The 23,802-nt window shown below is 40.1% G+C and overlaps 1 protein-coding gene and 1 long non-coding RNA gene across 2 annotated transcripts in view; one reads left to right on the top strand and one right to left on the bottom strand.

The window, feature by feature from the left end:
• Tpm1 (tropomyosin 1) overlaps window positions 1–16,312 on the top strand; it is a 26,715-nt gene extending 10,403 nt beyond the window's left edge. Inside the window, 7 exon segments of the mRNA XM_015480585.2 lie at window positions 2,229–2,362; window positions 4,559–4,676; window positions 5,874–5,944; window positions 6,717–6,792; window positions 7,215–7,277; window positions 7,587–7,656; window positions 15,470–16,312. Coding sequence (XP_015336071.2) covers window positions 2,229–2,362; window positions 4,559–4,676; window positions 5,874–5,944; window positions 6,717–6,792; window positions 7,215–7,277; window positions 7,587–7,656; window positions 15,470–15,552 — 615 coding nt within the window. The 3' untranslated portion in view covers window positions 15,553–16,312.
• Window positions 15,537–23,802, bottom strand: LOC125613313. The gene is made up of 2 exons (XR_007343841.1): window positions 23,245–23,802; window positions 15,537–17,142 (listed from the first exon to the last, which is right to left on the bottom strand). It is a non-coding gene; the product is annotated as an uncharacterized LOC125613313 (long non-coding RNA).

Genomic DNA, 23,802 nt, shown 5'->3' with positions numbered 1-23,802 from the left:
ACTGTGTGAGGAGCTGGGGCCATAGACCCAGTAGTCACCCAGAAGGTTCTTTCCCCAAAGAATAAACAGTCACCTTTTTGTGAGCACCAAGTCCTCAAGGTTTGGACCCAGATCTAAAGCAGATCAGGAAACTCAGACTTTGGTGTCTACAAAAATGTTTTTGAAAATCTTGTTGCCATTTATCTGATAAGCCACAGCATCTGTAATGGGGATATTTACCCTTATTATTTCAACATTCAGGATTGACTGCTTGTCCCTGTTCCCCACCTCTAGTCATAAAAGGAATAGAACTTTATTGGAAAAGGAAAATATAAAACAGTGAAGAAATTTAACTTGGCCCAAAATTGCACCTTTAATGTATATACATTCTTACAATTAAAAAAAAAAAAAGGACTATGACTTTAAAAGGCAGTTCCCTGTACTTTGAAAATTCCCTACCTTATTGCCCTCACCCTTCAAAAACAAGCAGAAATCAAGGGTTACCTGCCAGTCATTCCTAGCTGTACCTAGTTGCTAGTTGAACAATGATAAGGATTGACTTTATGAGCCAGTTCAGTTGTAAATGTTCCTTTTAGGATTCATTTCACATTTGCTCTGCTCCCTGCCTCCATCTGTCAATTACCATATAGTTTTTTGTTGAGATAAAAGTATATTTAAATGTGTTTATGGTTGGAAGTGCCTTTTTCACCTCTCTTCCCAGATAAAACTTGGCATTTAAAATCTTACAAATCTAAATGAGCAAAAAGCTGAATGTTCTTTCATATTCCTTTGACTCAAGGCCATGACCACAACCTCTCTCTAACTACATGTGCATTTCAAACTCTGTCATGGGGCCATGAACTAAGAAAATTGCTATTGTTTAAATTAGAATGGTTTTACGTATTTGATTGAGTAGACATTTGTTGAGTCTATACTCTGCAGAGAATTGCATATTTACATATATGTGTGTGTGTGCGTGTGCGCATGTGTATTTATATATATAAATAAAATATGAGTAGCTTATAGTTCAATAAAGACAGAGATGTATATAAAGAACTACTGTGGGTCCTGAGGTGTATATTGTAATATTTAGAAATCTACATGTCCTGAAAACCCATCACCCCTTGATAGATGTATATTCAAAGTGGATAAAGATGAATAAATAGTACCTAATTAGTAAGTTCCATCTTCACTTCCATGCAGTAAAAATTTGAATGGCCACCTTTACAACATTTCTAGTATTCTCAAATATAGTAACAAATGTGTATGACAGGAGGTAGTCTCTGTATCCAGGAAGGAAATTTTTATTTAAAATATAGATTTCAGCTGGGCAGGTGGCACATGCCTATAATCCCAGCGGCTCCGGAGGCTGAGGCCGGAGGATCGAGAGTTCAAAGCCAGACTCAGCAAATAAGTGAGAAGCTAAGCAACTCAGTGAGACCTTGTCTCTAAATAAAATACAAAATAGGGCTGGGGATGTGGCTCAGTGGTCGAGTGCCCCAGAGTTCAGTCCCCAGTACCCAAAAAGAAGCATAGATTCCAAGTAAAAACATTATCTGTATTCCTTTTCTCCATAAGAGTTTGAAACCTTTTTTGTAGCAATCTTGAATTGTAAGAATATCCAGTAGGCTTAGGACAAAAACTCTTGGGAGATTTGTCTTGGCCTCGTTCTGGTGTGACCACTTATTTTGAAGGAGTTCCTGAAAAGGCGGGGGTGAGAGGAGGAAGCTTTCTAAAATTGTGTTAGGTCTCCATGTGGTATGTATTTTTAAACTACTGGATTTTTGAGTATTTAGTTCCTTTGTAAGGCTTCTTTGAGAAAGTGTTTTCAGAAAAAAAGAGAATTTAATGAAACTGCTGGTTCCAATTTCTGTGGTACTGCTGTTGTCTTAAGTGGCTGAATCTCTGGGTAAGTCTTGTTGTCTTTATCTACACCTCAGGCCCCTAGTGAATGAGGTGGCTGTGATAAAACTCTCCTTCAATGGACAAGTAATGCTAGGGTGAGAAATGGGCCATATGAGTCTTTGCTAATGGAACATTTATTTGATAAAAATTGTGTGTAAATATGGATGCTCACTTTGTAATTCAACATGTGTACATTTCTGAGAACTCCAGAGTTGATGAGGGCTTGTAATGCACTTTTAATTGACCACTAGGACCACACGTCCTGTCTAAAATCAGCCACTTTCTGTAAGTGCCACCTTCACTTTCTCTCCAGCTCTGAAAGGCCTTCCACTCTCTCTGCCTAGGCTGAAGCTGATGTAGCTTCTCTGAACAGACGCATCCAGCTGGTTGAGGAAGAGTTGGATCGTGCTCAGGAGCGTCTGGCAACAGCTTTGCAGAAGCTGGAGGAGGCTGAAAAAGCAGCAGATGAAAGCGAGAGGTGAGAACGTCTCATCCAGCCATTTTAACACAAGCCTTTCCTCCTGGCAGGATGAACAGGAAGCTCCTCTGATCTTTGAGGTTTAACAATTTTACAGCCCTCAGTGAAGTCATCTCTTCAGTTGATCACATGTGTAGTTTGATTTTGTTTCTTTAAAATAAGTAGAAAAGGGCTAGAGCTGGAGCTCAATGGTAGAGGTCTTGTCCAGCATGCAGAAGGCCCTGGGTTCAATTCCCAGCACCACCAAAAACAATAATAATAATAAAATAAATGGAATACTGAATGTGTGCAAAGCACTATTCTAAGCTCTAGAGTTATAGAGAAGAAACAGATACTGTTCTGGTCCTCACAGAGCACCACCCAACAAGGGAGACAGACTTGGAAATGAAAAGTTCCAGGGATATGCACTGGTTCTTTCATTCCAACTGACCACAGAGCAATTGTGCATTTAAAAAAAAATAATAATAACTACTTTATTTTAAAATACACCAAGGAGTCTTGGGACTGGGTCAGAAACTGTGGGCTCTTAGTTGTCAAATAGGTGGAAGAAAAAAGCCCGGATAAAACAGAAATGTGATCTGCAGAAGTAAATTGTTTTGGACTAGGATTAATTGCAGACAAGACACTGCCAAACATACAAATATAATCAGGAACTTGTGTGCTCTGAGCCCACCTCCATTGTAACATGACTCTACCTGGCTTATTACTGTAAGATGCCACCTGTGGTAGGAAAGGGAAACCATGGTTCATATACAGCAACACAACTAACCTCATGCATCCCAGAAGGTTTTTTCTTCTGTGCTCAACTGTTCAAGTTAATGTATTTGCCACATTGCAAAGAAGAACTTCAGGAAAGACTCAGTGAGGTAAGAGAGTTCTGCTTGAGGGATGATATGTTAGAACACTACAAGTGTGACTGCCTGTGTTGTAACCTGGGCAGGAGAATGTAGTCAGTCATTTGTCCATTTCTGCATCTTTACAGCAAGCCTCTGCTCCCTGCTACCATGTATAAAAGTGATTTCAGACTTTAGGGTTCAAGAAGGTTTTTAGCTTCAGTTGTCACCTCATTATTCACTACTAGTTAGTGTTTTTTCACTGGCCAAGAGTTTTGAAATTCTTCATGATGACTAATTATCTCTTACAGTGTATATATAACAGTAATGTTGTAGCTAACTTCCTCCTGAAATATACCTGTTAGTGAACTGTAAATATGGTCTAATAATGTTAGACTGTGGAGTAAAAGGAACTTAGAGATCATTTACTCCAGTCCCCTGGAGGAAAAATAAGAAAACTAAGGCTCAGAGACTGTCACTGCCCAAAGGCTGATAGCATATTTGCGTCTAAGCCAAAGCTGGACCTTGGGTCTCCTCAAGTATATTCTAGTACTAGATCAAAAAATAGTGGTTTATTTATTGCCTACTTAAATTTTGTAAATGAGTCCCATTTTAACATGACTCATTATTCCATAAATCTTTAATATATCATAGATCAGTTAACATTTTCTGAAATGTAACACCATGCCATAGGACCCTAATATATACATCGATGTAGAAGCCAGTATCAATCCCTCCCAACCTCCCTATTTAGAGAGGGTTCCATTAGAAGTAAAACTTGGTTTCTTATCTAAAGAATTCAGTTGACTCTACTAAAACTGCTACTTTTATAGGTCCAAAATGCTCAAACATCAGCAGTTTCTTATGGGCTAGTCTACTGTTTTTGTTTGTGGTTGATGGGTTAAGACCCTTTTTTTGTAGAAAGAGGTACACAAAAATAAATTTGCTTTGATTGTAGCTTTTGTTCATTTTCAAACAGACTTCCCTCAGGAAAGGAAAGAAATTCCTTTATTTATTTAACAAATAAAGAATCTTGGCTTTTCTTGTTTCCATGCCTTCCAGATTCAAATGGGACCCTAATATTATTCCTTTGATTTAACACAAAGTGCCTGGACAGGTTCTGCAGTACCCAAAGTATAAGCATAATGAGCAGAGAGAAATGTGTCTTTTTTTCTGCCTTTAGCACTAGAAGGTCTTGCTTCATGGTTTTGGGGGAAAAAAAATTAAAAGTAGATCTGTGCTCTATTTTGATCTAAACCTCTCAGACCACAGCAGGACAGTATGATTCTAGGAAGGTCAAAGAAATTTGAGTCTAGGAAGATCAACTCTAAATCTTGGGTTTTGTACTTGTCTTTCTTTCCAGAGGTATGAAAGTCATTGAAAGTAGAGCCCAAAAGGATGAAGAAAAAATGGAAATTCAGGAGATCCAACTGAAAGAGGCCAAGCACATTGCTGAAGATGCCGACCGAAAATATGAAGAGGTCAGATCCTAGCGCCCAAAGCCTCATTGATTCCTAGCAGTGGTCTTCTGGGGTTCAGGGAGCATACATAGCCTTGATTCCTGAGGGAAGCAGTCTGCTTCCTTGGTAGAAATGGGTAGTTTTGAGAAGCAAATTTCTTTGACTCCAGAAAATGGTTCTTATTTTGATCCAGCTAGGGGATCCCAGCCTTTATCAGGAAGCTAGTCAATGGCACTGGGAAGAAGAATTAAAACTCCCTTCCCTAATGACCAGGATAAAAGGTCTTTGGCCAGGAAATGGGAAAGGTGAACCCTTGGGAAAGGATGCTCAGGCTGTCCTTATGCAAGTATTTCTTTCAGTGTGATCCACCTAGCAGTCCAGTTCAGGCAACTGAGTAGCATCTACTTAATAGATTCATGAAGGCCTCTCCTCCCAGGTCTTGGAAATCCTCTGTTAGCACAGGTTCTCAGGAGAATCAGCTCCTGGTCATATTACCATGACAGAGTCAACATGACTGTCAAAGTTTTAGTTTTTTCCTCATTGTATCACATCATGACTGCCTGAAACAGCACTGACCTTTCTCCAGATTATACTGTGCTTGCTAATTTTGAATTGCTTCAGAGGATCCCTTCTCTCAGGTTCTTTCTTCCACTGAATACAGATTTGACCTTGTTAGTCATCTCACCACCTCATCTCATGTTAATTTCTTTTGCCTTCTTAAATTGCCTCCACAAAAAGGAGGCTGTGGCACAGAACTCTGTATTGGTGGAATTCCTAGGTTTATTTTCATGGTTTCTTGGCAGTCCCTACTTTTTCAGTATTAAATGGGTTTCTTAATGAGAAGTATGGTGAGCAGTATGTCTGCATACTAATAGCAGTTTGTTATTTTTTGAGACTGGATTTTATATTTCTCTCTCATTGCACACTCTGGTCTGGCTGCTATGTAATTATGTAGATTTCACCTGGGTCAGACTTCAGATTGATATTGCAAAATTGTAGCTGTCCATTCTGGGTCTTGGTGAGCAAAGACTCTGGCCTCCTGTCTGTCAGCACTCCTGAGGGAAAGTTGCTTCTCTTCAGTCTCCCCAAATGGGGAGGATCCTATATGTAGACAGGAATCTGTAGGGGCTGATGCAGCCTGATTCCCACCCAAACAACCCTTATACAAAATACACAAGCCCCACAATGTGTGTGTGTACTGTGTTTGTCCTGCTGCAGGTAGCCCGTAAGCTGGTCATCATTGAAAGTGACCTGGAACGTGCAGAGGAGCGGGCTGAGCTCTCAGAAGGGTAAGTGGGCCCAGCAACAGGAGCGTGTGGGGTGCTGCAGAGCAGTGACTAAACAGCATGACCTTCTGGCAGCTGCACATTTACCTATTTCAGCTCCGGGCTCCTTTTGTGCTCATTTGTTGTGGATGAGCCACGAGTATGGAACACGGAGGACTCGTGTGGGGTGTCTATGTATGAATGCGTGTATCACTGCATGCCTTACCTGCACACTGATTTTGTGAATGGCCTTGTGCATTTCCTGTGTCCACTAACAGCCAAGTTCGACAGCTGGAAGAACAATTAAGAATAATGGATCAGACCTTGAAAGCATTAATGGCTGCAGAGGATAAGGTACTGATGGCTCATGTGTGGTTTTTAGGTTTAACTGAAACCCAGGCGTCTTTCAGCTTCCAATGCCTACTGGTTGGTTTGATGTAACGACTGCACCTTCACTACACCCTCTGCTATTTATATCTTGCTTTAAGTGCTTTCTCTTGGTCCTTTATGCTCCTTTGTTTTTCCCTTTATAAATGCTCTTAGAGGCAGCCAAATAAGAAGCCAAATTATCACACTTCAGTTGCTCAATTTTGTGATCCTGCCTTTCCACTGTTGCAAAGTTGGGAGGCAATGTCCATGGCAAAATTGAGCATTTTCATACCTGATAGTTTGGCTACTTTAAGGCAGTCCTTCATCTCTAGGACTTGGTTTTCATTTTTTCCCATTCCTCTCCTTTTTCTCTCTTCCTTCCTTTGGCTTGTCTCCCACCCTTTCTGCCTCTGATCGAAAACATTAGCAAATGTGCCGAGCTTGAAGAAGAATTGAAAACTGTGACCAACAACTTGAAGTCACTGGAGGCTCAGGCTGAGAAGGTAGGCCAGGAGCATGGTGTGGGGAAGGCATCTTTTAAGAGCTGCTCAAAAGAGGCCCTGCTGATGAAAGCACTGGCACAGTAGACCTTTTAATAAATGGCAAATTTTTTAGATGATTTCTAGTGGTTATTGGATACAGGGGGTATTTTTATAATTTTTTTCATAGAGAATATTTTATGTTGAGTATGTGAGTCATCAATTTAATTTAAACAGAGTGCCAGGTGGATAAGTTATCTTCTTATCCCATGTAAAACAATAGGCTAGAAAGCAGAGAATGTATTATAGTATGCCATTTGATATTGGAGGTTCTGTTACTGCCTCAGAGATCCTTAACATCTGTTGGTTGAGCTGGTGAGTTCTTTTTGTTAGAAGGGATGAAAACAGCTACAGCCTGACATCTGGAATGCTCTTTCTAATTACAGTACTCTCAGAAGGAAGACAAATATGAGGAAGAGATCAAGGTCCTTTCTGACAAGCTGAAGGAGGTAATAATAACATGAGAATTTTGGATGAAGTCAACCGGATTTTAATCACATTTATGTCCATGAAGCTGGTCAGGAATTTTTTGCTTTTAAAGTTATTGATTCAAGCCAGAGTTATTCAGAGGTAGTCTTGGAATTAACATACTATGCTAGTTCCCATTGCTCACAGTAGTGACTAAAACTGACAGATAGTTTTAAATCCATTTCATGGGTGAGATGCCTCATGTCCATTCTCTAGTTTTCCCTGTATTTGTGGCTACTAGAACTGTGAAACTTCTTAAACTTTGACTTAGATAAATTAAATCATTACAGGCTGAGACTCGAGCTGAGTTTGCGGAGAGGTCAGTAACTAAATTGGAGAAAAGCATTGATGACTTAGAAGGTAAGATCTTAAATATTGTTTTTCATTTAATCCTCATGGTTGAATACTGACCTGGCATACAATTGTCCAATCCAGGTGCATCTACCTGGATAAACTTCTTTGCTCCTGCACTTTTTTCCAACTTCCTCTGGGATTTTCATCTGTGGCTCTTAAACTCTTGGACCTGAGTCCTTAGTTCTTCAGGTGACTGGTTAGCCACCAGGCAGCACATGTCTCTTTTTGAAATGGCAAATGCCCCCCAGCATTTTACACTCCTCAGAAGGTAGTGGGTTTAATTTTCATCGTGAGTGAGATGCTTATAGATCAGAGAGACTCTGGTATATTTTATTTCTTTAGTGATACCTCCTAATTGTCAGAATGATGTGCATTGGTTTTAGACACAACCCATCTTCTCCCAAGTATGAATTCAGTGGAAGGGCTTGGGTATTGTCAGTCATTCATTGGTACAATAATCTGTATCCTAAAAGGAAGATAGGAACCAATAGGGCATAATATTTTGAGATTATGCTTAAGCATTTCTCACCCAAGGCATGTAGGTTTTATTTGAGTGACACTGACTCTATCTCACAGAAATCCTAAATGTTGAACTCTGAGGCTTGTGAAGAAAAAAAATGTTTATTGTGGGCAGAAGGAGTTGGAGAAGGGACTGGAGGCTGGTATAGATAATAATAACCATAGTGGAGAAAAAGAATGACATATGGTCGCAAACAGTCTGCTGGTGTACAATTGAAAGTGTGGCTTTCTTTGCTTTTCAAGGCTCCTGGACTAAGGTACAAGCAGCTCTGGAGGGAAGACCACAGGAGTAGTTTAAATGACACTAAAAAATTAATATCCCATGGTCTAGTTTGGTCAGGAAGTCAGTGGTTTGAAGGTGGAGCTAGATAAGGATTATAGGCTTTAATCCCAAGTTGTTCTTCCAAAACACTGCCTTTGGATATTTTTTCCATTGTTTATAGCGACAGGTGGCTGACTACTCTGGTATAATTAAAATATAGCTCTATAAAAAGAAAGATGTTCCATTTCCCACCAGGAGAGACAGCCTTCTGTAGTTTTGTTTAGGATTTAGCATGGTTTACTGATGTGCCTACAGTATTTATGATTTTCATATCGAGTCTTTCTCATTTTAATTTCTAATGGGTTTTGTTCTCTTTGTTTTTGTTTCAATTTATTTAAAAACAAAACGCACGCCTCCTGCGTTGGCACCTGCTGCGGCACCAACCCCTTCATGCATTGCCCTTTCCTTGCTGCTGTGTTGGGATGGCGCCTGCGCCACCCTCGCTCACCCTCCATCTCTTGATCACTCTCCATGTCCTTGCACCTCTGCCTTCCACTTCCTGGTCCTAGACGAGCTGTATGCTCAGAAACTGAAGTACAAGGCCATCAGCGAGGAGCTGGACCACGCTCTCAACGATATGACTTCCATGTAAATGCTCATGCATCCGCCTGCTCGCACCTGTGCCCTCATGCTTATGTGATAGCCTTACCACCGCTCCCTTCCTGCTCCATGACCTCCATCTTTGCACTCTTCTGTTTGCTCTCTTGTATAACCATCGTACTAATAGAAAGGCCAAGAAGATTCATTTTGTGGAAAACATTCTCCTTTTAGAATCCTTTTCTTTGGTAAACACTGAATTAGATTGTCCCCATCAAGTGATGAACTGGAATATGAATGACCTTGAATACTATCCTTTCAAGAAATTAAACTAGATTTGAGTAAAACTAGGTAATTGTGCGGGGATTTTTCAAGAAATATCAAATTTAGTTTCCTGAGATTCCATGAAGTACAATATGATCATTTTCATAAAAGAAAAGTAAATTTAAGAAAACCCCAAAATATCAGATTATTGAGGATCTGAGGAAAAGGAAATGACCCAGTATAGCCTAAGGAGTGATTCTGAAAATGATCTTCTCTTCCTCACTTATAAAAGTTCTAGAGCAATGTGATTGCTCCAATATGTGACCACACCTTTAATTTCTATGTTTATGTGAAAAGGAATTAAAATGCCCACAGTAAACATTTGCTACAAGCTGTGACCTAAAAGGGGGGAGGTGGTAAATAAAACACAGCTTACACATTATGAATTTGGGGGTTAATGGCCCAGATTTTACTCTTGAGAGGCTATAAAGAGTTGGAGTAGGTAGCTTGTTCTCAGGAGAACCATAAGCATACACAACTGATTTGCATATCACTAACCAAACTTAAACATTAAACTTATCTGCCTCTTTAAATTCTAACCTGGAATGTTTCACAGAGGGCTCTTCATTCTAATATCACACTATTTTCCAGTAAAGCTGGACAAGTTGCTCTCTAGGCCCACCTGTCATTTCTTTACCCATGCAGAAAAGCAGTAACTTTAGGAGTGTGGCATGTGCCTGCTGCCTTAGAGGTATAGAATCTCCACACTGGGGTGGGGTTGGGGGGCAGGGGCACATCCCCCCCCTTATAGAATGGCTGTCACCATGGAAACTAGAAAGAAAACCTCCTCCCTCATTTGCAAATGAGGGGATGAGGCAGATCATTTTTCTCTGGGGTGCTCTCTAGTGCTAAAATGTGATTCTATGGGACAAACTTTAAATGTTAAAAATGAAGAAAAGTCCTGACAATAGGATTTAAATTCTGTTCATGGGTCTTCCCCAAAAGTTGACCCGAGATAGCCCCTAGTCTAGACTAGGGCCAGTACAGACTCCCACAGGGTGCAGCTGGCAGTGGGTTTTGCAAGCATGTCTGCCTCTTGCCTGTGATTCAAGTGCTGCTCTCCTCTGTAAGTTTTGTCTTCCTTTTTTCCATTATGCCACTTTTTTTTTCTCTTTCTCCCACCTTTTTTCTTCATGCAGATAAATTTCTTTGCTTCACTTCTCCCAAGACTCCTTCATCAAGCTGGATATCCCACCTCTCAGCTCTGCACTTATCTGTTCTCCAGCTGACCTGGTTCTTTCTCTTAGCACCTGCCTTAGGGCCAGGCACATACTGTGCTTTCTATTGTATAGAAGCTCTTCGTTCCAGTGTAAAATAAACACTGTGTAAGCTATTGCTGTTTGCTATTCTTTTTACTTCTTATTTATTGACGTTTTGGTTTCAACACTGAATAAAACTACAATTCTGCTTCATTCATAATGAGGGTTGATTTTTGGCTGCTGCTTTTCTGTTTTTTGTTTTTGTTTTCTTTATTCTGAACATTTTTGTGTTAATATCAAGAGTTTCTAAACCAGTTAGTTCCTTCTGGAACTTTTATATTAAAAAAAAAAAAAAATACACGCGCCTGCATCCCTCTGAGGGTTTTGCTTTCCAGAAGTTAGAGTGAGGGCCAGGCCTCTGTGAGTTTTAGGAACTGAAACAGTTCTGGCATGAAGTGTGGGTTGAGAATCTCTGCACAGGGGACAGTGTTTGTTGGGAGTCAGAAGATCTGGCTTGAGCAGTGTCTTCCTCTGCCAGAGGTCTAGATTGGGCCATGGCAAGATACAGAGGACATGGCTCACTAATGAAAGGCTTATGATGAATGGCTACACAGCTGTCCCACTGAGCTAGGAATTTCCATAGTGGGAAAGTGGAAAGGAACTTGGATTCAAACAATGTAAATTGTTATTATTGTTGATTATCCTTTTATAACACAAAGACAAGTTCAAGGTTTTCTTAGTTTATTCCTTACTGAATCCTTCATTTTGATCATGAAATGACATGATAGGTTTTCTAAATATGGCAGCTGTGGTTGAGTCAAGGTTTATTTTTGTGTTCTTAAGCATATCATGTATTTCTTAGGGGATGTACTATATAATCTTCCTGTTTAGTAGCTGAGCTTTTTCTTCATTTATGAACATTTTTAAATTGTAGCCATTAGTTGATTATTATTATTCTTTTTAATCCCAAAAAAAGTAGTTGGTGGGAATTATTGAGAACACAGTTGTATTTTATTTGGGCTTCACTATTTTAATTCACAAACAGCAGTTAAGTGAATTTTTTTTTAATTACAAAATTAGAACTTTAAACAGATGGGAGACTTTGGCTCCTAAATGTTCAACATTTCTCCTTCCTTAACAGTCTGGCTCTATTTCTTCTGTGTTTTAAACATGGGTCATCTTCATCTATTTTTTGTATACTGTTTGGTAGCATTCAAGGACTCATATACCACTGTACTTAAAAATTTTTGGAAAACTCTGAAAATGGTGTCAGTCCCTTTACAAAGTCTTCAGAGCAAAGAGAGAGTACTTTTTTTTTAAGACTCCGAATTAAAGTATTTTAGTAATGGTACGGTAGACATTTTTAAATTTAGAATCTGGACAACGTCTTTCCCTTGGGAATACAAATGCCTCTGAATTTTTTTTTTTCTTTTGCTAAGGCTTCTTAGACCTGTTTTTGCCATGATTCCTGCCTTGTTCTTTTTTTAAATTCAGAATAATGAAAGTGACCCATCTCTGAGTAATCCTGCTATAGACAAAATGACAAGTCTGAAAGTTCTGCTGAGCAGATGTTCACTAAAGCCTGGAGGCACAACTCTTTATTGAAAAACCTACCAGAGATTTCACCCACATTTTTCAAGTATTGTCTACAAAGGAAATAGGAAGGCAATGGATCAAGAGAGCAGATCTTGTAGCCTAAGAAGGTGAGCAGAAGAAAGTTAAACCACAAGTTGAGTTAATCAAGAAATTGTTGAGGCCAGGCTTCTAGTTCAGAGGGTTAGGCCAAAGCTGCAGCTGCTGCAAGAGCCTCTATTGGACCAAACCAAAAGCATTACTGAGTCTGGGCATTGAAGTCCTCAGACATCTGGGAGTCCAATAGACAGGAGGGAAAGTACTTCCAAATGCATATGCCCTCAGGTCAGATAGGCACAAGAGCTCCATGACAGATAAGTGGAGCAAGCCCAAAAGAAGCTGAAACAGGGACCACTGTCATTGAAACTGAATTTACATTGGCCCTCCGGAATCTTCGGGGGTTTCTCTAAAGTTCTTCATTCCTGCTGGATCAAACATTTGGTTGGGCTCAGCAGCCTGTCTGCCTGTGGCGTCAGTTTCCCATAAAGATAGTGTGAACATAGTAATGGGGTTACACTTTGCAACCCCCCACTGGGTGTGGTGGCCCATCTCTGTAATCCCAGTGACTTGGGAGACTGAGGCAGAATTGCAAGTTTGAGGCTAACCTTGGCAACTTGGTGAGATTCTGTCTCAAAATATAAATAATGTCTGGGGATATAGTTCAGTGGTAGAGTGCCTCTGGGTTCAATCCCCAATACTGAGGGGGGTGCGGGGGATTGTACATTTTTGTAACTCGAAAGCACATGCTACATGCAGGACACTGGAAGGTAGTAGGGGTATGGAAAAAGATGAGCTGAAAGTGTTCTCTGCCCTCCATGAGCTAGCCATCTTGTGCAGAGATAGATGAGTGAGGTGAGTCCAATAGACTTTTTGTGTTTTGAGTCAGCAAGGAACAGTAAATGATTGTAACTGGGAGCTACCTGGAGGAGGTGACAATTAACGGTAAATATTCGGAAAATTTGAATTGGCAAAGAGAAAAAAAGCAACAGATGTTGGGCATAGCATCTCACAGTGAGCTAGTAAACAATGAGCATAACATCTTACCCATCACCTGCTGTTTAGGAAAGAAAGTTAACAGGAAATCTGCTCAATTTCCCAATAGGCCTGGGGGCTATAGTCAGCACGTTTTCCCCAAGGAGTAAAACTATTAGCTTACAAGATGATTAAGTAGAATTTTTAGGTCCAGGTGATCGCCATCACTCTAATCATGTTTCTCAGTTTTAGACTGGTGGATACCAGTCTCTTGGTTGTCTTTGGGTATCCCTTATATCACCAGGTAACGGATTGTTATGCCACCTGAGCAGATTGCATCTCAGTATATAGAAATGGTATCACACAGGTCTCTGTGGCGATGTTTGAGGTTTTGTTCATTTTATACACGTACATTAGCACCAAACATAAATGCCATCCTCTTAAACATAACTCCTAAATCAATGTTGATTAGAGATAAATGCTTGTTATTTTGCTACTTGAATAGAGGAACACATTACCAAAGAGCTGAGAATGTGTACTCTGTATCCTGGTGATTGACCGAAGAACAGGAGCTCAGTTGTGCATTTCAAAAAGTTTCAATGCAGCAGAAGTAGTGGCACCTGCTTGCTATTACCTGAGGGAAAAGCCTGCACTGTGAGCAGAGAGGAAGGGGTCCTGGAAGAGTGGGCAGAAATGGGTAGGTCACAGTTCCGCCTAGGATCTCTGCTGAGCCCTAGCAAGGGGTGGATGACATGTGGACTTGCCTCCAGCCTGGTTTCAGTTCCCAAATCTGTTGCCAGAAGCTGCACATGGATCAGTTCATAAGATGATTTTAGTAAGGTACAAGGGGAATATAACTCTTTTCTCCTCATTTCCTGTGCCTCCCTTTCCCTTCTCCCCACAAGAGAGAAATTCTGACCCTTCTGCCAGGCCTTTTACCAACCTGGACAGATGACAATGGGGTGAGGGTAGACTGCTCAGCAAGTGACCAGTTGCTGTCCTGCCTGAGGTATCTCTGTGTTCTCTATTAATTGTCTCTCACCAAGTCTGCCTAACCTCTCTTCTGCCTCTTCTTTTCTGCTAATCTACTTGCCGACCTGTACAGACCAGCTCTACCAGCAACTTGAGCAAAACCGCCGCCTAACTAATGAACTAAAGCTGGCCCTGAATGAGGATTAAAAAGTGTGAAAAAATCTTGGGCTGAATTCTAGGAATGGAGCCCATGTGCAGGAAATCTAAGACTGTCCAACCCTCAGCTAATAGGGTGGAAAACGGTACTTTCTTCTGCAGAAATGCAAATGAAAGGAATCGGCTGAAAGGCGCTGGCTTGGCCTGTCTTTTCCTCTATATATCAGGAATAATTGAGTTCTCTTTAATCCCAAAACAATTTTTTATGGTAAAATAAAATACATATATTATATATGTGGATAAATATTTATAACAATCAAGTCGGCACTCTTTTTGCAACAGCAGGTCCTCCTCTTTCAATAATGAGGACCAAAAAATTTTTGTTTTCTATTTCACAGAGACAACTGTGAGTCCTGCTTTAAGTATATATATAATTACATGTTTGTATTCCTAACTTATTCATATATGGTATAGTGTTTGAAATATAATTAAATGTACCTATGCTTGGGCAAAATAGCTTTTGAAAACAGGAGCTTATATCAGAAGTCCCTGGTTGTCTGAAAGGTATGCTTTATTCAGTTTAATAGTGTTGTTGGAATCTGATGAGAATGTCTTGCTACTACTAAATAGAATACTATAAAATATTAAGAGAATGTCCTAATGAAGTGTGCATGAAACATGTTGATAACTTTATGAGCAACAGAAATAAATCATTTTAAAAGTTGTCCAAAACCTATTATGTCATCTTTGTTTTCTGTGAGGCCGTGTTACAACACGTCTCTCAGACCTTTAACTGCCTGTAACTCAGAAGCATCTGCTGATATTAACTTCTCCAGTTTGTATAATAATGCTGCAAGCTGTATTTGGTTTTTGCCTCTCTGTGTTCCCACAGCATACAATCGGTGAACCTTCACCAAACCCACCCTGCATTTTATTCTCAGGGTGGATTGTTGGTGCTGGTATCTCTGACCACACTAAGACTCTGCTGTGCCTGTGGTTCCTTTGGGTTAAAGATGTCTTCCCCATCTTAGGTTCTTGTCTAGAAATGAGTAATGTCTTAAAAGCATGCCTAGTTCTAATCATCTCATTCTGTGTTTGTGATTGATGTTTGCCTGCCTGAATGTACAAAGCACCACTGTGTCCAAAGTGCAGCTATTCATGACTTAATTTTCTAATCCCACCACAGAGAAAGTGGCTCATGCCAAAGAAGAAAACCTTAGTATGCATCAGATGCTGGATCAGACTTTACTGGAGTTAAACAACATGTGAAAACCTCCTTAGCTGCGGCCACATTCTTTTATTTTATTTTTTGTTGTTTTGTTTCTAAACACCTGCTTACCATGATACCCCTTAAATGCATTTTTATTTACTTTTACCACCATCACAGAAACATCCACAAAACACCAGCTAGGGCAGGAGGTAGGGAGAAAACACCAAAAAAGGCAAGCCCATGTTAGGGCAATAATGGTTTAAATGTGCCATTTCCCAGGTTGACATTGCCACACTTTACGTAGAGTTTAGCCACACAGTTTGCTTAGTCAGTGGAAGACTCCTCACTGAAGCAGAAAGATTTCCACTCAAAGTGCCAATGATAGGGGCAACAGGAAGATTGATGTCAGAGACAATCAGTTGTGGATTGGTGCTACTTTAAACAAAATGTCCCCTGTGGTCTTTTGTTCAATATTGTACAATTTAGAATTTTGAACAACACTATTTTGTCTTGAGTTTTACTGCAAGATAAGACTATGATCCAGTATGCCTGTGTTCACTGAAGCCAAGGGTTTGAAAGCCACACTGCTCTTCTAAGGCTTCCATTCCTTTCTGATTGGCACACTTGCAGCCCATTACAACTACTGTAGAATAGCATTCAGTGTGGATTTCCACTCTTTCCCATTGTCCATGTTAAAGTGAAAGGTTTAGGCACTACATACAATTGGTAAAGAAAATACATTTTCTTGAGAGTTATAACTATATGTAAACATTGTATAATGATATGAAATAAAATGCACATTGTAGGACATTTTCTAAATTTGGTGGTCCTGTCATTTGTATGTTCTTACTTTGTGAAGTTTAGACTGCATGATTGACCTTCAAGATTTCTTAAAATGATAAGCCAGAGGGAAGTGGGGTCTCATGTGTTATACTCTCAGAAGCAGTAAAGGCAGCATGATTTTGGTCTCTTAAAAGTTATAGCAAGCAGGCAGGGCTCTTTCCAGAAGTTGTTTTTCCATATTACTGGTATGTATCTGCATGGACATAGAGATCTTTTGCAGTGCTTTTACTGCTTTGGGAATTTCTTGCTCAAATATCAGCTAAGTCTTTAGCCCTAATATGTACACATCAACTAGTGGTGGGTTAATATACCAAACCTGCTATTGGCCCACACCCCTGTGATTCTACTTAATAGTTCTGCTTTCATGAGTCTTTATGATTTTCTGCTTTCTAGATTGAATGGGTTGCAAATTCCATTGCATCTTCCTTTCTTAGACTTGGAAACTGAAAATATCATTGGTTGTTTCCATAGCTTTTGTAGACACTAAGCCAATACACCCAGGTGATAAACAATAATACTTGGCTTAAGTTGTGCTATAGGAGAAAAAAAGAATGTTCTCACCAAAAGCAAACAATCAAATGGAAATAAATGAAAACTCACTTGCATGTAAGTATAATATTTTCATTCAAAAGTACAAATATCTCTTTAGCGTCCTTCGTGATCTTTAATCAAGTAGCTCCTCTCTGCAGAAAGACATAGACTATAAAGCGAAAAAAAAAAGGCCTGGAGGTCTGGAGGTCTGGCTTCTAAGTCCCACTTCCAAAAAACTGTCTTCTGGTCCACAGTTTCACTCTGCCAGTCCTTAGCTACAAAAAAAAAAAAAAAGTGCTTCTACTTTACTATAGTCATGGAAACCTCTCTTAAACCTGGCACTCTTTCACTTTGGGAGCCAGCTCAGACTTCAGATCAGGATTTACTGTTACTAGCTGTCTACCTGTCAGGGACCTCAATCTAAAGTGCTCTCTGTGTAAAATGGAGGTGAGATTAACACTTAGCACACAGGTTTCTTTTGTAATGTGTAACCTAAGGAATGGTGGAGCACAGGTCTTGGCACTTAGGCAGGTTCATACTACTACTGCCCTCTACTTGCTATGTGTGCTCTAAAGACCACCTCAGGGACTTATACTACCTTTACCCTAAATGAAGGTGATAGTTAATATTCTCAGATAGCATTTATATATGCAAGAGCATATATAAATATTTAAATTATTTCATTTCATATATATTTAAATTATTTCATTTAAACTTCACATCAGTCCTTATTTTACTAACAGGGGCTCCAGGAGGCCAAGTCAACTTTCTCAGTTCCATAGCTCACAGGTTGTGAGCTACTTGGTCTTTCAGACTCTAAAGTTCTATTTGGTTTGTACCACTTGTTGGAAACATTCAGTAGAAGAAAAGCAATGACTAGATACAGGTGAAGACAGTTGAAGCAGAATAGTTAGGAGAGGAGGCTCGGAAGATGTAGATAGTCTATTGTTCAGCAGCTGTTGTGACCACAACTGGTTTAACATCAAACTTCCTCTATGGGTTTTATGTATCAGATGAGATCAATTAATTATGCATCATACCAATTCCAAGAATGATTACCTAATCTGCAAAATTAAACTTTAAAAACAGCCCTGTTTTTATATGGCACACGCCTTCACTGACTCAGTGTGATAACTTCTGAGCAGGCTGCCCTGTGCAGTCAGGTTCAGGAGATTAGGAGTCCATCATGGAAGGACCAAGGCTAACGTTGCTGATAGGGCCACCAGGTATAGAGACCCGTGAAGTATATAGAGAGATTTCAAGGTTCAACTCTGAATCTGAATTGCTGAAACTTACCAGGCCTAATTCCAGAATGAGTGGCTGTAGCAGTTGCCCTGTTCAGCGCAAAACAATAGAACCCACAGAGAAAAGGGTATAGGGGAGGATATAAACATCTTCAAAAAACATAAATTCCTTATGAGACTTCTATAATCCATTAGTAAGAGGAAATTAAAGCATTGGTGAATACATTCTGAACTTTTTTGCAATTAGCAGTGAAGAGAACAGTTCCCCTACTTTTCCTAGAGATTCATTAACAGAAACAAAATTCACCTTTTGTGTATGCTGGTATTTATACTCCATAATTTTAACATTTTGGGCCTGAATTTTTTTTTCTTCTCCAGGAAAAAAAAATCATTTTTTCTTAAACAAATATTTGAGTGTATCTTAACCATTTTCTCAACTTGTCAACAATATTTATAGATGTAATTTTAAAAAGTCTACAATCAGATGTGTATACAGGAAAAGAATATTCTGAATCCTCACTTCAAAACAAAAACCATTAGTTTTTGTCATCATTTCCCAAATTAGCAGGTGTTTAGAAAGAAATCAGAAATGTCAGGCAGTATGAGAAATGTTCCCTCCACTATATATACTTTTTGACATTGAGGGTTTTCAGAGCTACATTCCTCCAACAGATGTCATAAATTTTGTGTGTCACACAATGAATGAAGCTATGTTGAGAGTTCACTAATAAGAATGTAACTTTGCCAAATTTATGACAAATGGGCATCAACCCAGAGGATAAGGCTGGTTCTGGCTGCCTGTGAGAATTTTATTTCCATCTGTTTCCAAGGCCATGGAGAACAAAGAGTTGAGTCAGGGCCTTATCAGAGCCTGCCAATGCTGATGCCCTGAATGAAATGCTGATTCAGCAAAACATTGCCCCTTCTGACCACAAAGGCCAGAGGAAAAGGAGGCCTGGAGAGATTAAGTGGCTTGCTCCAAGACATTCAGCTGGTTGAGTTCAGCTCAGCAGCAGGGCTAGCTGAGAACTAGATGTGGCAATGTGTTCCTCAGCCCTGGGCTTTCTTCCCTTCTGCATTGTGCCCTTAGCCAAGCTGAAACTACTTTTTTCTTTTGAAATGAAAATCCCCAGTACCATTGACCTGGAGGCTCTTCATTGTATGGCCAGGATGCCCCATACATGAAAGATATAATGTTTGTTGATTGGAAAAATGACCCAGAAACAAGCGCCAGTAAAAGCTTCAAAGTTGTTCATTTGTGCACAGGAGGTGAACGTCACAGGTTCATATTTCACTTTTAATCAAAACGCCTACCCTTGAGAATAGGTTTCTGTGACACCATTCTCAAACTATATTTGGATTTTCTGCTGATTGCAAGTAGACAGAACACAGGATACTGCGCCAAGGTCTGGCTTTGATGTAAAGGAAGGCAGTGCAGCCTTAATTCTTTCTGGAGGAGTCATCAGGGGACCACTGTGGAATCCATGCCCCTGTTCAGAGGAAAGCTGATGGCATAAAAGGTAAGGTGTCTTTTGTATGTGTGACAGAGGAGCAGCTCTCCCTCCATTTTCCCAGGGGCCTGCTGGGCATGGGTGGGCCAGAGGAATGAAAAGCCACCTCCTCTTAGTGGATGCTGCATGGGGAAGGGTACAGAGACACCAGCATACTGCATGATGGTGAGTCTCAATCTATTTCCAACTCTAAGGATTTGGAATACTGCCTTTCCAGTGGAACTCTCTTTTACACTCAAAAATTGAAAATCCACTCCCAGGTGCCTGGGGATGATAATGCCCTTCAGTGTTCCAGTGAGCTGAGTTTCAGTGGGTTTACTAGATCCTGCACCAGAACCCACACCATACCCGTCTCAAGTTCAGTTCCTCCGTGAAAACCATGGTTCGCATAAAACAATTGTCAAGGAACTACTTAAAAGATCATGCTTTGGTCAAGAGCATAATGTGAACGTCTTCACTATCTATCCCCCAAAAGGACTGAGTATTGCTAAAAGCTCAGTGATCCACACAAAAATTGGAACAATGCAATGGGATTGGTGGGGGAGAGGCAGGGCAGGGGGCGGGGTTAGGGAGGTGCTGGCATATCTGCCTCTTGGGAGACCAGGCAGTTCGAAAATGAGAACTGCTAGCTTGTTCTGCTTGAAGGCTCACTGCCATGTTTTGTTTTCCTGCTGTAGTCCACCAACACTCCTTTCCAGAACAACTCAGGACTGTCCAGCCCCTTCTCAACAAATTAGGGCCAGGTACGATGGCACACACCTGCAATCCCAGTGGCTCAGGAGGTTGAGGCAGGAGGATTGTGAATTCAAAGCCAGCCTCAGCAACTTGGTGAGGCCCTAAGCAACTCAGTGAGACCCTGTCTCTAAAATATTTAAAAGAGCTGGAGATGTGGTTCAGTGGTTAAGCACCCTTAGGTTTAAACCTCAGTGCCTCCCCTGCCCCCCAAATTAAGAAGAAACAAAGGCAGAGTAATTTGTCTAGTAATAAGAATATAATAAAGTAAAAAAAAAAAATGAGTCCCAATGAATTTTTTCTGGTGTCAAATCTTGGCAAAGTTGCTTACCTCTCTTGAGTTGCTAACCCCCTTCTTAAAAACCATCTGGAACATCTTCATTCCCCTACCATTTCCTGAAATTTTTTATTACTCTAACCTCTTATTCTACTCACTATCAGATGCAAAAGAGCTTCCATGTTGTCATTTATTAATTAGGGAATATATGGAAAGTAAGCTTTATAATTTGGTCTAAAAGACTAAGAATTAAATTCCATTTCTATTTTTAAAAGACATTATTTGAGGAACTGTACATTGGGAGTTGCAGGATGATACAGAAAAGGTATAAAATAGACTTCTTGGCATCAAGGAGTCTGTGAAATCCAGAGGAAGCAACTAAATATATGCACACACACTTAAAAAAATGATGACATGGCAAATTGAAAGTAGATGATACAGGAGTACAAGGGAAACGGACATACTCCCTTCTGGGAAGGTTTTTATACCCCTAAAACAAGACCCCTGGGGCATGCTGTATGATTTCCTCAAAGGCACTCCAGTCCCAGGCAAATCATGACTCACCCTGGCCTCTAAAATCTTAGAAATGAGCTCTACTGGCTTAGAAAGGCTTTGGTTTTTACTAGTTACTTTGTCCACTAGGTTTTTGTTCATTGTTGTAGCTTTCTTCTCCCATAGTCTCATTTTAACACTCCCTCTTGCCTATTTCCCATTATTTGGTCTTACCTATCAAACCTTTTCTTTTGTCCTAAGGCAACTTTTAATCTTTAGGGGAAAGAATAGAATATAAGCAAACAGTTGCATAAACTGTCCGAGACCATAAAATCAGCTTTCTACACCACTAGTTAGCCTTGGGTCTCTGGAAAAACCAAAAACAGAATGTTCACTAACATCCTCTTCCATGGGATATGTCCTAGCTCTATTTCTTGGAATAATGAAGATCTGATCCTTTTGGGTTGCCTGACTTTAGAAGCCTCAGCCAAGTTCAGAGCCTCCCTAACAGGTTAGGAGTGCTGGGTGTCTCCAGATAACCCATTTCCCAGTCTTTCAAGAGAGATGAAAAGTAGGGCAGTGTGCTGGGTTTCACTGCTGCCTTAGCAGGAACTGCTGGGCTGGGGTGGGAGCTCACCATTTGCTTTTCTAATTTTGATTATTCCTATCCAAAACAGAAAAGAAAAGAAAAGAAAATTTTACTGATAAACATGGATAATTAAATTTGATTGGAAAAGATGCCAACCTAAAGAATTAATCCCAATTTGTATAACAGGAATAGATGTGTGTTGTTTATTTAAAGGAATATGTAAATTTCATGCAATACTTTGCAAGTTCAAATGAAAAGCTATTTGGTTACAGAGTTGCAAGGTAAATAAGCAAAATGTGAGCCTAAAGTAAAAGCTACCATATACTATACCATATGTATACATTTTGAGTTTTTTATTTGCTATAAATCATACAATAGAGAAAATCTACAAAGCAAAAAAGATTACCTGTAATCTTAACACTTTTAAAAAGAAGGATTTTCTGTTTTCCATGTAGTTTGCTAGTGTGTGTATGTCTTTTTATTCAAATTTTTGTATTCAAAAACATTTGCATAAGTACTTTCCTATATTGCTAAGCTAGTCTTCATTATATCATTATATGATATTCATCTAGCTAATGTGCCATAATTTGTTCTCTCATATTTGATCGTTTGGGTCGTTTCTAATTTTTCATAACTAGGGCTGATTAGAGATTCTTTGTAATGCGGATATTTTATGACTTGTGGGAAATAAACATGCACTTTGAAAAAAAAAACTTTCTTTTAAGTTGCAGACATAATGTAAAATATAGAATTAAGCTGCTTCTCAACTGTGTGTGATTTCTGCTTCAACCTGGACTAGACAGCCTTTTCTTGAGCCGCGCCCCGGCCCCCCCAACTTTGGGTTCTTAAGAAAGAAACAAAACACTGTTCTCAAACTGGTTGGGGTAGAGAAATCTAGCTCCACAGGTTATTCTCTGTTTCTCTCTTCATCTCTATGAAACACAAATATGAAAAATGGAACTTTAAGCCACGTGTTCACCACAGCTACCTATTCTTCTTGCCTGTAACCTTGTCTAGACCCATAACTGATATGAGTAAATAATGGGTATGTGCTATGTGGACTCAGAAGCACTGCCCAGGTACTCAGTTTGGGGAGAACCCTCAAGTGCTAGGTAATAAACATTGATAGTGGGAGGAAGCAGTCATAAAGGAAGCCAGTACCTAGGCTGAGGAGGCAGCCTAGGTACTGGGTAAAATCCAGGCTTTGAAAAAGACCAGAATTTGAAAGCCACCTCTACTGTATACTGGTTTTGTGACTTTAAGTAAGCTACTTAATTTCTCTGTGATTGATTCCCCATCTGCCAAATGGAAAGATAATAGTATCTGCATCATAAAATTTGGGACACGGTTAAATATGTTATTGCATATGAAGTTTTTAGTATAATCCCCGACACAGCAAACTCAACAAGGAACAACTCCCATTGGTGTGTTGTTATTGAAACGCACCTGAATCTTACATCCCTACAATCATCCTGTATAGTCCCTCCCCGGGCTTCAAAGGAAAGGCTGCCCTTTGCCTCTTCCCTACTCACTGTGAGGCTGCGATATTTTGCTCTCCTCTTCAGGACCACCATTGACATTCATTTCCTCAGGAAAATCATGATGGGTCAGGGCAGTGGCCAGATAGCTTCATAGATCTTTCCCCTGAAATCACAAGGAAGCAAGGCTTCTAAAATCCAGCACAGGTAAACAGCATTAAGAGCCCCCCTCCAGGAAAGAGAGGAGGAGCCTGAATAGACCCTGAATGAGCAACCATCAGCATCTGTCCAGGGAGTTATCTCCCCTTGTGGCATCCAGAACAGAGTGCCCAGGTCCAGTGTCTCCTCCAGGTGATAGGGGTTTGCTTTCCAGGTTAGGTTTCCTGGGGACTTCTCAATGACACTATGAAAACCCAGCTCACCTGCTTGTTGATTCTACTCTCTGACTCTAAAGCACTTGAAAGCTGACATCAGATAGCAACATCCTGGTCCTCCTCTGGTGAAATCCTCAGCATATAAGATGCTGCTTCATGGTCCCCTATCTTGGACTTACAGCTCCTACCTCCATATCTTTAGCCTTTAAACAGGAGGGTTAGCAGGAGGAGGCAGGCT

Source organism: Marmota marmota, unplaced genomic scaffold (genome assembly GCF_001458135.2).
Source record: "Marmota marmota marmota unplaced genomic scaffold, marMar, whole genome shotgun sequence".
NCBI classification, from domain to species: Eukaryota; Metazoa; Chordata; class Mammalia; order Rodentia; family Sciuridae; genus Marmota; species Marmota marmota.
The sequence above is the reverse complement of the archived record's forward strand: the minus strand, read 5'-3'. Positions and strand labels throughout refer to the sequence as shown.